At 43.7% G+C, this 16,772-nt stretch overlaps 1 protein-coding gene across 1 annotated transcript in view; it reads right to left on the bottom strand.

Moving 5' to 3' along the window:
• ADAMTS16 (ADAM metallopeptidase with thrombospondin type 1 motif 16) overlaps positions 1-16,772 on the bottom strand; it is a 637,963-nt gene that overhangs the window by 575,718 nt on the left and 45,473 nt on the right. The window contains exon 3 of the mRNA XM_085606087.1: positions 12,734-13,059. Coding sequence (XP_085462213.1) covers positions 12,734-13,059 — 326 coding nt within the window. The remainder of the gene's footprint in view (positions 1-12,733; positions 13,060-16,772) is intronic.

Below are 16,772 nucleotides of genomic sequence, written 5' to 3'. Positions count from 1 at the left end.
TTTTAATTCCTGCATTGTGCATGATTTTGTTGAAGACATTTCTAGCATCAGCTCAACTAATTTCCCAACAAGTATCCCTAAACTGCCACCCCTTAGCGCAAGCGAAACGAAGGTAAAGCACAGAGGGGAGAGGCAATGATTAATAAGCCCAGACCTAAAACTGCTGCTCCATCTAATAATTTAGTTTGCACCAGCAATATTGATATTGGATTTAGTGCCACCTTTTTGAACATCTGTGAACCCTTGTTTGACAACTTGGAAACTTTACTGAAGGACTTTCAAAAAGCAGTATTCTCACAACTTAATCTTTAAATTAAGAAAGTGTAAAACTTGTATGATTTTCAGCGTAATTCCCAGCAGACTCTTTCATGCCTGCCTCCCCAACCAAGTCCTTGCTCTATACCTATTATTAACGCAGGAAGTATTCCACTGATTTCAAGTGATGTTAGTCAATCTGTGTCCAGGTGCCCATGCCATCCATCTAGAGATGAAAATCCTAACCATGCCTGCCCTGTGTAAGGCCCATCATCAGCAGTGATTGGAAACTAGGGGCTCGAAGCTGTCGACCCCAAGCATCTGGCCTGTTTGCAATTACCTCTAGATTGCATGCCACATGTTATAGTCCTCACAGGTATTTCGCCTTTGAGTGATGACTCTTATGAGGATTGGCAGATTGGTAAGAAATTGCATAACGCAGACTGGCTTGAATTTGTTAAATAGTTTGATGTGGTGTGCTGCCATGAAACATGGACTTTAAATAATTGTTATGTAAATGGCTTCCAATTCTTTTGTTCCCAGCTATACCTGCAGTGTCCGGTCGATCCAAGGGAGGTTTAGGAGTGTTTATCTCCCTCAATTTGAGTAACGTAACAATTGAAGAGTTGCAGTGCACTTCTTGTTTTCAAATTTTATTACTAAGTTTCCCAGGCAACGATAATCTTTGCTACGATCCTAGCTAACAGACTGAAAAAAGGGCTGATGACACTTGTCCACCCCGATCAATGCGGCTTCATGCCGCAAAGGAGCACACAGCACTGTATGCACCAGCTGTATGTAGCCCTAGCCCACCGGCTATCCCCATCATGTGACCTTGTCTTGCTAGTCATTGATTTTGAAAAGACGTTCGACACGGTGGACTTTGTAAAGTGCTGACCAGTGCAGGCCTTGGCCCGCGCTTCAGAGCTATGGTCGATGTGCTATACTCTCACCTCTTGGCCTGGGTCCAAGTAAATTGAATCATCTTTGATCCATTCCCTATTAGGCGTAGAGCAAGGCAAGGCTGTCCCCTGTCCCCCCTTCTCTTCGCCTTGGCGATGAAGCCCCTAGCCCAACTCATTCGCGATGACCCACTATACAGGGGGTGGAGCTGGGAAGACCACCACGAGGACCGCATCACCTTATTTGCCGACGACGTTCTCCTATATCTGGCAGACCCAGCGAGGAGCGGCCCCTGATGCCTGCATCTCCTAGAGGCTTTTGGGTCAGCCTCAGGGCTGAGAGGGAACCCAGCCAAGTCGGTGCTGGTTGCCCTGGCCCCGAAATGAGACTGTTTTGACTAGCAATGGACATCCCTCTCTGCAAGCTAAGTTTTAAATACTTGGGAGTGAGGGTGGTGCTGCGCCCGGAGCTCACTTGGGCCCTGAACTTACAATTGTTGCTTCGGAAACCTATAGCTTACTTGACCAAGTGGCAAAACCATTCCCTTAATGTGACAGGCCGTATAGCTTTGTACAAGATGATGATACTACCCCGCTTCCTTTATGTCGTCCTCAACTTCCCTCTCCAGATTCCACGGTCCTGGTTTCGAAAATTGGAAGAAGACGTCCGAACCTTCCTTTGGCGCAGCTCACGGCCACGACTGGCGTTCCTCCACTGTCAACGAGGTCCCTATGATGGTGGGCTGGGCATGTCCAACCTATACTTTTACCATCTCGCCTCCCACATCCTCGTTGCCCAGGACTGGTTCAACAGGGGTGGTCCGACCCGGCCTATAGACTTGAACTCGCACAGCTCAGCTTTCCTACCCTACAGGCTTCACTATATGGTGCCCCGATCCCCTCCTGAATACCCACGGTCACACGAGCAGTGCTCCTGGCTTGATGCGCCACCCTATGTCACATGCAATGGGGAGGAAAACTCACAACAAACTCCTCTATATCATGGCACCTGACTGAAGGAAGTGGTGGCACTCGAGGGCTTCATGGCGTGGGATGACATCGGGATTTCCCGACTTGCTGACGTACGGTTGGGAGCACACATGCACTTTTTCACTAATCTGGACTTTTACCCTTGCACTTTCTCAATTCTACAAATATCTCCAGGTTAGATATGCTATCCACGCACATATACGCAACACAGAAACTCTCCCAGAATTCAACCAACAAGAAGCTAAAATTCTGATGGGTAACCAGAGGTGTGGAGGGTCCTCACAAATTTACTGCACCCTCATAATAAACTCCCCCGGCTCACTCCACCACCTCCAGACTAGGTGGGAGGGTTTGGTAGGCCCACTAAAGGATGAAGATTGGCGCAATTCCCTGTTAGCCCCCCGCGAGCTCACCATCTCCTCCAAATTGCGACTGGTACAAACCTACTACCTCCATGTGGCTTAACTCCCCCTTTCCCACCTGTCCAAGGCTGGCCTATGACCAGATGCCACCTGCCACCAGATGCGCAACTGCCCCGGCAGACTTCTTCCACGTGACCTAGTACTGTGTGGCCGCACAAACATACTGGCCCACAGTAACAAAAGAACTGACAGAGGTGCCAGGGTGGACGGTTTCTCTTTCCCAGTTAAGGCCTTTCTCGGCATGGCCCTTCTGGTGGCAAAGAGCGGTATTGCACCCAACCATTGTAATATGCCGTTGTGGGGTCGACTGGTATGCCCAGCAGGAGAGGGTGGTGTTTGAGGCACGGGGCTGTCCTCAAATGTATGGACATGTATGGGGGGGAAATGGTTGCACCTTCCATGGGCTGTACCTCAACTGCAGTAATGTTTCCAGGCTTTCTCACCCTTTTTTGTTCAATTGTTATTTTCATTTTTTTGTAAATCTTTCGGTTGATTTGGGACTTGGATATTTTTATTTCTGATTTCTTAGAGAGTCGCTCTGACAGGGTGACTATTATGCGGCTGGAAGATTTTAACATAACTAAAGGCCCCTTACCAGGAGATTGCGATTGTGGTCTAAAAGACTTGCAGGGGGAGAACTTATCTCATATTCTATACAATCCTTATGGGGAAAAGCTGAACCAGATTGTTCTTAAGTACAATGTATATTTTAACCTGGATTTTGTCAACAACAGCGGGCCACCTCCCCCAACCTTTACAGGGAGAGGTGAAGGGTCTACCATTTACTTTCTTCTGTTTTCTCCTCAATTAATTCCCCTAGTCATGGAATCAACAATCCTGTCATCTGTATTAGCGATCATAACCCAGTTGTTATCTGCTTATCCTTTCCAGTTATTGAAATGCCTGCCCCTGTTTGTGCCTCCAATTTGCAGTATAGCAAAAACAAGGGGATACGTATTAAATGGAAAAATATGGATCAGGGAAGGTTTTTCATTTATTTAGTTAATGAGAAAAGGGATGGCGTGATGTGTTGCCTATCTGATTTAGTTGAGCCACAGGTAGTATTGGGAAGTTTTAATGATCTTTGTAAAACAAAGTCCAGCCTGATGATCACCAAGAAAACTTGTACTGAATCCCCCATTTACTGATGGTTCAATCATGCTTGCTCTGCTGCCTCCAAGGACTTAAAATTAGCAATTAAGATCCTACCCGGAAATATAGAGGATATTAGGCTTGCTATGAAGACCTAGAAGGTGACGATTGACAAACAGGAAAAAGGAAATAAGTGAGAAGGCTTGGGACGATTTACAAATAGCTGCAAAGGTCGGGGACTACAAGGCTTTCTGGGATGTGATAAACCGTCCTCATTTTGCTGAATATAAAAATTCTAAAATTGAATGCCATATTTGCCCAGAAGACTGGATGTCCCATTGTTCTAGTATTTTTTAAGAGAAGCTGCCTAACCCACCAGGTTTATTCTATGAGTGGCAATAACTCTCTCGTCCATTCTATTGATGTCATAATTCTGGCTATTTCAATGAGCACTGCTGACAAGGCCCCAGGCCAATTTTTACAGCTCCTTTGTTGATAAGTGTTTTTTGTGCAGCCCTTACAGCCACAATTCCCACTTCCTGGAGGGAATCCATCATAGCATCTATTCTTAATAAAGGTGACAGAGGGAGACAAACATGCTATTGCCTGATTTCCCTCTTGGACCCTTCCGTTAAAATCCTAGGAAGGGTGATTCTCAAGAAATTAGAAGAATGAGCTGAAGTACAGGTCAGCTTTCAACCAGGTGTGGGCACAGTGGAGCAGTCCCTCAACCTGTTCCTGATCATGGGAAAGTACATCAGGGCCAAGGGAGGCTCACTACACCTAACCATCATGGACGTTTCTAGTGCATTTTACCTGGTGCACAGGGGCAGGTTGTGGGACTTAATGAGTAAAGCTGTGGTAGACACCTCTCTGATAGAACTTCTTAAAAGTCTGCCCTGTGGCACTTTAGCAAGTTTGGTATGGCCCGACGGGGAATGTGTGTCCCCTTTCAAGGTCCAAAAGGGGGTTAGACAGGGATGCTTATTAACTTCTTTTCTATTCCTCTTTTATATCAGTTCTCTTGGCCAAGTATTGCAGACCAAAGGTAAAGATTTTCCTAGGACAGGGGACCAATTGGTGCCCGTTCTTCTTTACTTAGATGACTCTGTGCTCATGTGGTGTACTGTCTTTTAACAAATTTATTGGAGATTTGAAGCTTAAGGTCAATCACACAAATTCATATATAATTACATATGGTCCACGTTTTTGCAGGTTCACCATCGATAAGACCCTTATCTTTGAGGCCACACGCTTGCTAAGAGGATTAAACAAAAGCCTATTAAAGAACTATTCTCTCCTTACAATGTTAAACTCCTTTTTTGGGGCACCTACGGGGTCGGACGTGGGGTTTTGTGGTCTGCGGTCCTTTGCAAACCATTGAAAATAAATATCTTGGTAGAGTGCTAGCAGTCCCCAGAAGTACAGCTTATATAATTACCTACACTGAGAACGGCCTTCCCATATATAGAGGATGTGATCAAAATTTCACCATTTCTACTATGGGTGAAAATTTGGAGTTCACCCTATACCAAATTGTCCCATCAGGTCCTTGCAGATTGCATTAAAGTGGATGATGGCGACAATATTGATTGGCTAGCTTACATGAGAAGATCATTTCTAGATCTTGGTGTCCCGCATCTATTTCATCCACTAACAGGTAAATGAAAAGGATGAATAAGTTCCAGGTTATGGATACTGAGAGTTACCATATGGAGATTTCATTTACTGAACGAATAGAGTTATACTTATTCTGGATAGCCAACCCGGAGCATATATTTTATTTTACCCGTTTTAGGCTGTGTACAGTCCATTTTTGGGTGGCCTTTCTGCAACAAGGCAGATGGGTCTCCTCTCTGGCTTGCAATAATATCAGCCAACAATCTTTTATTAATTTATTGTTTTTTTGGAACTTTTTTTATTCTATCCCAAGAGCTCAATTTGTACACCCTATTTTACGAGCAAAAAATCTAAGATTGGCCAGACAAAGCTTTACATTTCTGCAATGCCTGGGCTCAGAGCTAATTTGTCATCCTGTATTTACTTATGTGTGCCGAGACATAAGGATTTCAGCTTATCCGGCTCTGTAGTCTTCCTCTTCCTGTTTGTAAATGTATTTTTCTGTATTTTAAACTGCAATGTGCGTTTATCACATGAGGTCTTTTTATGGTCATGATAGCTGAAAAAAAGTATTTTGACTGATTAATTATCTTCAGCATTCTATACACACTGTCTGGCTGTATCTTGGTAGCCCCTTCAAGGACTTTGACATATTAGTTTAGTCCCAAGTGCAACACTGACTCAAGATGTGATAAAAGATTTGGACTATTCCTTGTACAAACATCCTGAGTACAACGCAAAGTCTTAGATAGATACCGGACCTTTAGTTCTTAAATTGGTGGTACAGGGTACTTTTTAGTTCGAGCCCGGGCAGCACATGCGCTGCTCTGAGAGGCATGCTGTTTTTAGGTAGGGACCTGAAGCCCCTCCCCCTCTCTGCCCATATTTTTCATTGGCTTGTGTCATTGCCCACTGTAAACTGTGGCTGACACCCCCGGTTACATGTGTTGTTACTCGGTAGGCTTTATTTACAGCCTCAAATAGCTTTGTCCTGACTGCTGTTGCAGGCAGAACACGCTCTCTCCTAACGCTTTTTTAAAAATGTTTGTAGCACGAATGCATTTGCAATGAAATAGGTCTCGCTATTGCGAGAGTTTAAGCTATTGGCATTGTAAATGGCAATGCCTTTCATTTATCTATTTTAAAAGCAACACATATAGAAAAGGCATTGTCATTTACAATGCCAATATCCCAAACTTTCTTAAATGTGAGACCTATTGCATTGCAAATGCTTATTTTTCTTGGCAGGTGGAGGCCCTAAAGGCTCAGTTGCAACACACTGAGTAGCCTTCTCTTCAATGGCAATGGAGCCTTGAGAACACAAGGGATGATGATGGAATTATGCCTCAAGGCAGTATTTCCCATACTTGACTCCTGACAATCCCCTCATCATCCACACAATTAGATCTCATATCTGTCTGAGTCGACATGACTTGACATAATGCTTTTTGTGTTTCTTCTAGACTTTCTTCAACATATGTTTATTGTACCCCTGGCATTGGTAAAAAAAAAGTTTACATTAGATGCCCCAATGTGATATTGATTAAAGCAGTCAAGAGGGGTGGCCAAGCACAGCCTCCTCCGGGCTCAGACTGGTCTGGTCTTGGCCAAAACCAGGCCCAAGCACATCCTGTGCGCAGCCCATGCTGCACAAGAAAACAGCACCTTTTCAAGCACTGGTGCCCCTACCAATATAGCCTCCAGGCAGGCGTTTCTGGTCTCAGTAGGGCGGGCAGTTTAGAACTCTCGGCGTGTCCAATGCTGTTGGATAAGAGAGCGCCTTTCAAGCGCTGGTACCCCTCTCCGTATGGACTCCTAACAGGGTTATTGCATCTCAGTAGTTCAGACAAAAAGTTTAGATCTCTTAAAGGATTCTGCACTGGGGAGAAATGAGTGCTTTTTCAGGTGCTGGTGCCCCTCCCTCTATGACCTCCAGGCAGGGGTACCTGGTCTCAGTAGTGCAGGCAGAAGCTCAGATCTCTTGGCATGTCCCACGCTGCGGGAGAAGAGAGGGCTTTTTAAAGTGCTGGTGCCACTCCTAGTCATTCTGCTCACAGAAAATCTTGTCACTTCTGCAGGAACATGATCTGGCAACATAGGGAACATTTCTTCTTCTCTATATACAAGGCCACTGGAATTATGTGATTCTATAGGCATGGCATTTTCCACATAGTCATTGATTTTCTGCAGTTGACACACAATCAATCCATCATCTGCTGCATAATTTGCAGACATTAGCAAAGAAAAAGGGTTCTTTCTAACTGAAACAGATCGAACGTTACTTAAACAAGTTTTGCTGTCCACTGCCAGCCGACTGGCAATTGTAACTGGTTCATTTTCATTTGCTGATTGCTGTGTTTACTTGTTAAACTGATGCGAATGAGGTGAAATGTATGTCCAGACAGCATTAATATGTGCACAAATTGACACACAATAACCAATACTGCTACACAATGGACCTCATCTCACTGCATAGTTTGCCCTTTCTTGCCATGGAATTTAGACAGCATATTTGCATTTGGGTCTCCCTGCCACATAATTCCAGCAGTCTGGCCTACATCATTTCGTCACTTCCATTTAAATTTCATATCTGACCAGAACAGTGTTGTAAAGATGTCTTAGGGGTAGACATTAGCTGTAGATAGTAGTTGTCTTAAATCTTCTACTGATTTTACAAATAATTTCTTCAGACCGAAGAGTGTTACACACAATGTAAATCTTTGTTTCAAGCAGCAGCACTATCTCAAACTCATAACAATTGACCTTAAGTAGCAGCGCTCTACCCAGGGTGCAGATCTGCACTCTGTAAAACTGCTGCAAGCACAGGGGCCAGGGCTGCATGTGTGAGCACAGCCTGGCCCTCACCTGACCCCTTCAGTACTGTGGGATGGGCAGACACTGCTTCTGTGTTTTATCAGTGGTCGAAGTCGAGAAAAAAAGTAGGGGAACTGTGGGCGGAGAATCAGAGGGTGGGAATAACCCGAGCATTGGATCAGAGGGTGGAGTAAGAGGAGTGGCCGGAATGCACAAAACATCCCAATTTTTAGTGTTTGTTTTGCATTTCACTTACCGGTTACAGCTTATTATGTTATTTCATTCAACTAATGGATACACATGAATATTTAAGGTTTAATATGAGTTATTGACATTACAATGCATTCACAAAGTGGGATATGTTTCCAATCACAGAATGTCCCAAATACAAGCTTTACAGTGGAAGTACAAGCAATTTGTCTTCGAGCCATGGAGTTTCTGTCATCAGCACTTCTACTTTTTCCACAAGAGCAGTTCAAACATGAATGGCAAAATATCTAAGTTTGCAAATATTTTCTATATAATTATGGCTCTGCCACATTTGCCACATAATACAACATCTGCCGCATAATCTAACAATTTTAACTAATCAATTGTTTGTAGCTCAAACAGATCAAAAGTTACTAAAAAATGTGACTTGTTTTGCTGCGAAGCGGACGGCCTTTTGCAAAGGTTAACTGATCACCTTTCTTACTGCTGCATTTGTATGTTACACTGGTACTAATAAGGCAAAATCTTTCCATAGACAGTTAGCATGTGTAAAAATGCCAAAATAATAAAGTATCACAAAATATACTGCATTATGCTGCAGCCTTTGTCTGCTGCATAATTTAGTCAACACTGCGGCATAATTTCGTTCTCCTTTGCTGTCAAATTCCAGTGGCCCCAAGGCAAGCAGCACATGTTAAAAGTGCTTGTGCATGCAGCAGAGAGACTGTGAAGTTGGCGAACCTAGTTTGGTGTGCATGTAAAGTCTGCTTTGCCGATCCCTGGTGATTTGCAGCTACTACTGCTGAAACAAGGCCAATAAAGGGACCAATGGGTGAGGCGGACTGGCCTCAAGGGCAGGGCGGCTTTAGTGCTGATGGCGCCCTGTGAAACATTGTTTGTTAGTGCCCCCAATGACCACTTCTGCCACGGATTCCCTCACTACCACCCTTTAACAGTGCCCCTCAAGTCTCCATAACCACACTCTCTCTCAGATACATTTAATTTGATTTACAGCGCCACTCATACCTGTGTAGGTTGTCAGAGCACTTTACATGACACACATTACACAGAGACAACCAATTATATTTGTATAAATCACTGTATAGCAAATGTTACATAATACAAAGGTGTAGGAGTCACATGACAACCATACTAGTAGGCAGTATAGTTTAATAGCTCACTGTTCTATGTCAGTATTTTAACATATAAACTGCAAGTAACAAAAGGATCTCTGACAAAAGCAGTAACCCACTGACCTAATTATATTATGTGCACTTTGTGATCTGCATGGTACGTTCTTTGCAGCAGGTACATTAACCCTCTGTGCTACCTTTCCATGAGTAAATACTTCCACTAGACATAACTCCGATCTCTCTATAGGAAGAACATTGATCACTGGAGTTACCAAAAATTGCTGGAGGTCAGGAATGAGACAGCAAGTGCTTTTAAAACTATAATATACTTGCAAACACGACACCCCCACCCAAAGTCAGTGCCTGGTGCAGTCACACTGGCCGCACCGCCCTAGAGCTGGCCCTTCTCAAGGGTCCTGTCACCTCAGTGACAGAGTCACTGTCGCTCTAGGGTGTGCTGCTTCATTCGCCTGCCCGCAAGACTGGAGGTGAACTTCAGTATGGATTGTGGTGGACAGGCCTTCACGGTTAACTCACACTTGCCACTGCTAGGGTCCACCTGCTGGTGCTAAGGCACCAGGCCTTCTGAGGTCTAGCATGGGAATGTGCTCCCTCAGGAGAGTGGTCTGGGGGACTGGTCATGAAGACTGGACCTGGTTCCCCAGTTCCAAATTCGGCAGCTCCGACCATAGTACCACATCCTCTTCTCCACTAAACACCATACTGTCCCACTGAGAGAAACGTGCACTGCCTTCAACTACAACCCAATTGTGCCCCTCTGTAAACACCTGGATGCAACTCAATTCAAATTACACACTATACAAGAGCAATATGCTGCCTAAAAAAAGTGACAAAGTCCTAGAAAAAGCAAACACTCATAGGGAATGCAAGATTAAGTAAAGCTTGTGAAATGTAAGAAGAAACAATATGGTTACCTAATGCTTTTACACTCATTATTCAGAAGTCAATCAGTGTTTTTGACATAAAAGTTAAGGACATGACTACAGGGCCCAGAAGGGACCCGTTTCAATGTCTATTGCTAATGTCCTTACAAAACGTAACCAGCATGGTTTAAAAAGATAGAGTCACAGTACACATTGTGTTTTCCAATCCAATCAATCAGGCATTACAGTACCTCCATGAACGGTGCACTTTCCCACCTGGGGAAAACAATGCTGTTCAAAGTAAGACGAGAAAACAAAAGCAGCGCTTCACTGGCAAACTCTGTAAAGTAACTTAATGTATGAATAAAATCAATCTGGCCACTTTAAGACCACTCTGGCCACTTTAAGACCACTCTGTTTTGCTTTATTTAGTTTTTTTTAATATTTTGAACCATTTATTCCCGAGGCTGCACTTTGGAATAGAAAAATGTAAAAAAATAGACACTTCCAGACAAAGTGTTTTTCTTTTTTTGGATCCATTTCACAAGGGAACAAATAAACGAAAGGAGAAAAGAATGTGAGAACTGTTTCTTGAAGTCACGGTTTTCAGTAAGTGGGGAGAAGCTAGACAGAAAGAGAAGGAATAAGTGGAAGAAAGAGAGAGAGAGGGGGTCTGTCAGCAGCAGAGCAGAAGCAGACACTGTCCTTGTCTTCTCTGGGCAAGAAGGAAGAGACAGTCGTTTTTTCTTCTCTGACCCTCCGCCTGTCCCCGAAAGGCCAAAACGCTGAACCTTGGTTACTTATTTCTGCTGTCCTGGGATGCATGTTTACAAATAAAAAAGTAGGGAAACGGAATCTATTAAGTTAAAGAAGTAGGGGCACGCTGTGCCCTGCCGATCCCGCCCACTTCGACCTCTGTGTATTATATGCTTACAACCATCTGTTCAATATAAAACTCAAAGGATTGGCATTGTAATGTGAGTTAATACAGTGCTCTCTGAGATTAGCTTGTTTCCTATAACTCCATACTCTGTCAGATTTTCGAACAGAGATACAGTGACAGAATTGAACTAGCCGTTTAATCAAGGTGGGATGGATTAGTATCCAGGTTTGGGGATTTCACAGTCGCAAAGGTCTTAAAACAAACCAATCATGATACAAACATTTATAGGTGCTTACACAAGCTTGCTCTACTTTTTCTTTACCATGAAAGTTCTACCACTGTTGATCTGCAGTATAAATGATGGGGTTTTTTATTACTCAACTGAGAAATACACATTTTATCCATCCTAGATGCGTAAACGGCATGTTGGCCACAATGAGATTCAAACTCATGACCTTCCTACTGTCCGCAGGAAGTAGTACAATGTGTGAGACAAATGTTTCTGCTTACGAATAGCAGAAAAGGTTAAAGTGCAAACTACAGCAAGTCTCTGGGTAGAGCAGTTATTACTCCTGCTATTGCTATTAGATTATCATAGGTCTAAGTCATCATAAAAAGCCATGGAATGTGAACATGTGTATTGCTGAGGAATATATGATGTTACAATGCAAACAATTACAACGCATGCTTTTACATCGCAGTTTATACAACGCAACTACCATTACATTGCATGATTTTACAACACTTACCATTACAACGCATTTTTTAAAACTACCATTACAACGTATTCCATTACAACGCATACCATTGCAATACATAATTCTTTCAGTGCAACAGTAGGATAAGTGTTGGAGTAGGGGTAAAAATTACTATTCCCTCTCCAGTGAGTGCAACAGTAGGGAAAGTGTTGCACAGCTGCGGTCCGTGCAGGTAACAGCGGTGGGGCAGTGGGGCCGGTAAAGGGGGGATTTGAGGGACGATGCTGAGGGAAATATTTATTATTTGTTTAATTTTCCCTCTGCATTGTCCCTCGAAATCCCCCCACCGATGTTACCTGCACGGACCGCGGGTGGTATTGGATAGCGTAGGGGTAAACATTACTATTCCCAACTACGGCAAAACCCATACCCACCCTAAAACTTAAAATTCCCCATTACTAACCGTATAATGCGTTGTGATGGCATGCGTTGTAATGACATGTGTTGTAATGCATGCATTTAAAGGTGATCTCAAAGACCACCTCACCCAGTAACAAGGCCGACTTGCCAGCCCCAGACTGTCAAACAAATACACTTGCGCTTCTGATGTAGGATGTTCTATAAACTACAAACATGGCTGATCTGTTTAGACCACAGTTGATATAAGTGAATTATGTCATCTTGAAATCAACTCCTTTGGGGTAATGTTGATTGGATCTACTCGTGTATGTTACTAGACGAATGTGAGCAGTATTAATTTTAAAAATGTGATAAACATATTTACATGAAGTTATGTTCAAAACACTTTTGTTGTCTTCATCTTTACTTACCAAGCCTTGGCATGTTGAAAGTGCTACCGAGGAGTTCTCTTGCGCCCGCAAGGAACCTTGGTAAAAACAAAACTCCTCACTTGGGAACATCTGAATGTTTTTTGTTCGATTCCTCCCCAGTGTCTGTATTAAAAATCCAGGTGCCAACAGACTATCAGAAAGTTTTAACTCCAAGTTAAAATCCTGGCCAAATCCATGGATACGAAAGTGAACCTGGTTGCTTTCTAAGCTCTGGGAAGATCTTTTCATTCTTTGATGGTGAGTAACTTCATGTGAGATGTGGTCCCCACTGCTGTCCACCTCCTGAACAGCCACGATTTCATATTCTGTGAAAGAAGGACAAGAGCAAGGTAAAAAAGACAGCACCCTCAAAAGACAGATGGGTAATATTGATTTCTGCAGGTCGCAGTAGACAGTTCACATGATACTTACTAGGACATTAGACAATTAGGTTTAGGATTTCACCCAGAGATTGGTGGCAATGGGTAACCACCAAAAATCTTCAGGGTTCCCAACCACCCACATCTTGGTTTTTCCACCTTACGTAAAGGTGGGGAAACTGCTTTGTTTTCGTATGTGAAGCTCTGCCTGCCCCGATATTGGAAACACATAGCTGACAGACCAGCTGCCATGGGACTAGCAGCTCCATGCCATCATTGAGCCCACTCTATTTAGGGATTGCTATCTTTTCCTGCTCTATACTATCATGCACTCCATGGCATTCATGGGACGATTGCTTAAACATCACACAGCCCTGAAATGAGGCACATTCTGTGTTGCAATAGCAAAACCCCGGCTAGGCATGAATATTGTATTCTTCACAAGCACAAATGAGCCAGCCAGCAATTCCACATTTCAGAGCCCCCAGCACCAATGATAAGGCTTATTAGTAAGTAAATGACAATTATGTATATAGAGCTTCACTCCGTAAGGTGCCCATGCCTGGACCCAGCCAGAATGGTGGCACACAAACAGGGACTTAGCTGGACTCAGGTCATGATCACAAGTCAGGCAGAGCATCATTTCTGGGTGGGATACCAATCCACCTGATCACAACTGGTGTTCCCATACCCTGGGGAACAGGTTTTACTAGCCGGTATCTCCAGCCAGTAACCTCACATGAGTCTTTGGCTGCAACAGCTCCATTCTTTCTTATTTCTCTAGGAAGGGGGAAGCATTCAATGCCACCCTCCCTGAACTGATTTACTCATTACCTCCCTTGGCTTACCCACCCCCTGCCTCCACACTACTCCACACAAAAGCTCCAACACACATTTAGTAATTGCTTAGAGCACGTGGTAAATATCCGTGGCATACCACTGGGATAAAATGTTTAACACACGCAGAGCAGAATACTGCACAGTAATTCCATATTCACATAGTTATTCCCCATTCCAATAGGTTCAAACCATCATTGCATGGGACTGCTGGGGTGTTGTCTCACGGTAATGGAAATTATGAGCACATAACTCATCAAGCCATCCAGGTTGCTCTTACAAGTAACCCAACAGCTGTGGTACATGCTACACACAGGATAAGCACTGCATACTCATAACTAGAATTTATGATTATGACCTAAAGGAGGCACAGTGTTTGCTCTGTATGTGGTTAACGGCGAAACAGCTACACCATCACATTAAGGGCCCACAATATTATTGGCCCACACAGCAATGCCTGAAACCCCAGACCATGAACCAAGGGTACAATCTAATCTATAAAAACCAGTCAGTGCTACAGAAATGGCCTGTCAGATCACATCTCATTGATCAATGTTTATGGGGCTGTGGGTGTGCACCTCAGAGTTTGCGTTAGTAGAAAGCAGAGCCGCCCACTCATATAATATCCACCACAACTATTGAACGAGTGTGCCAGGCCTTGATGTGATTGCCTGACTAGCAGAGATGAGCTTTAACATTGTAATGATGATACACAGTTATATTTCAAGCTCACTGTCCCCCTAGAGAACCATACTGGAGACTACACTGAAGTCAATGCATGGATGAAGATCACAGCTAGCCTGAATGCAGCAGAAACAGAAGCTGAACTAACAATCCCAAAAGGATGCACTGATGCAGGTCCATCACTTTGGGCTGCACCAATACGCACCTTCCCTTTAGGTAACCGATACAGTAATGTTCACTGGCAGCACATTTAATGCCTTCTGAATTATCTAAATATTGTATTTTTGCCTTGAGAAGACCAAGGGCATAAATACTGAAGCTAAACATGTTTCAGCTGTGGTTTCATCATTGTCACGTAACAAATAAACACATAAGAGATCTTTAATAGACCTGAATTCTTGATCACTCCCTTTTTGACTGCAAGAAACTACAGTGCCATGTTCGCTTCTACCCTGAATAACATTCATCAATTAGGCTTACCCAGTCAGCTGTCATTGACGCGTATACCTTCAAGATTGTTACAAGAGCTGTCCTAGTGCTATTGTCAGTTCAGAGCTCCTCACAGTCCACAGGCAAGTGAAACTGCCCTTCCAGCGGGAGATGCACGGAAGCTTTCCTCGCCAAGAACACTTCGAACCGCCGTAATCCGGACCACAGTGATTTCCAAATTCAGGCCTTTATCGTAGATTCTCACTTCACAAAAGAATGCCATTAAAATATGTTTCACATACCTTGACATGCTTTTAAGGCTTTTTAAGAGCGCCTTTTAGTTATTCAATCAGGTCTTCTTGCCCTAAAACATGTTTCAGGCAAGTTTGAAGTGTTAAAAGTGCATGTATGGGGTGGGCGAGGGGCTGTTGCACGATGGGACCTGAGGTTAAAGGCCAACAGTATAGTGCATGTGGAGTTTCGGATATGACGTGGTTCCTCACACAGCCTGACGGTCCTGAAGGCCATTTTGTGAGCAGGAATCTTGGCACAGGTTCCTGTTTAGCACTTACCACATAGCTTAATTACATGAGACGCACTGTGGTGAAATGGGAGTGACGGCGCATTAACGGCGCATAAATGGCCTTTGCTATCCCTAACTAACATTAAAGGCTGCCGGCGCTCACAGGTGATTGATGCATCCGTTCCACACGGTTCTCTCCAGCCTCCCTCGGAGGTTCACGCCGTGGTGATTAATAACGGCCGGGTCACCTTAGCGCCTCTTCCGCTTGTTTTGCTCTACTTTTCCAGCTCCCTGGGTCTTTAACTATCAATTCTGCGACAGTGTTGGGGCGATGAGAAGGGGGACACCCTCTGAAAGCTGAGAAAGAGATCTGGGGCCCATCAGAACGAGTTGGGATTATACCAGGACAGGCCACTAGATTTTTGTATCTCATAAAGGTAAGCTCCAGTTGTTATGCATATGTAGTTTGATATGCTCTATGTTGTACTTTGGAGTCGTCCGTGTGTGCATTAAAAACAATAAACCACGCACTCAGTCAACGAGTAATAAATATAGGCCTTAAAGCAAATATGTCTATGTCTCACACTTCTATGTTCATGAATAGAATGACATCCCCCATAGCATACTGTACATCCTACGCCATTACTTACAAGCACACTATTTGTTGACTTGTTTTCATGAATGTTTATTGGGCATAATAGGATAATTGATCAATTAAATTTAAGCTTTCATCATTGGGAATGGTCCTTAGCTGATCCTATCACAACATGAGATGACGTCCTTAGTGTGCGCCTACTTTTCCTCTCGGTGTTCTGCTTTATGCTGCATCGTTCCCAGTGCCTCTAACAGACGACCCTGGCCAGGTAGGTCAGACTGATCAGTGTGCTCTGGGGCTGCCTGTCTTTGTGTTACAGCTCTTTAGGAAAGCGAGCTTGCAAATACGTCTCGAGTGCAGTTTGCAAATGTGCCATCATTAGGGGTGTGGGAAATGTGCGTAATTTGCTTTCAATACGCATAAAAATGCTCTGTATTTTAGTGCAAAATGCATCTTTGCATAATCATCATCATCCATTATTTCGATTACAGAATATAAACATGAAAGTTCGTACAAAACAATTGAAAATCCCACATGGCACCCTTCAGTAAATACAGATAACAAGCATTTGCAATGCAATAGGTCTCGCAT

Source organism: Triturus cristatus, chromosome 5_1 (assembly GCF_964204655.1).
Source record: "Triturus cristatus chromosome 5_1, aTriCri1.1, whole genome shotgun sequence".
Taxonomy (NCBI): domain Eukaryota; kingdom Metazoa; phylum Chordata; class Amphibia; order Caudata; family Salamandridae; genus Triturus; species Triturus cristatus.
The sequence above is the reverse complement of the archived record's forward strand: the minus strand, read 5'-3'. Positions and strand labels throughout refer to the sequence as shown.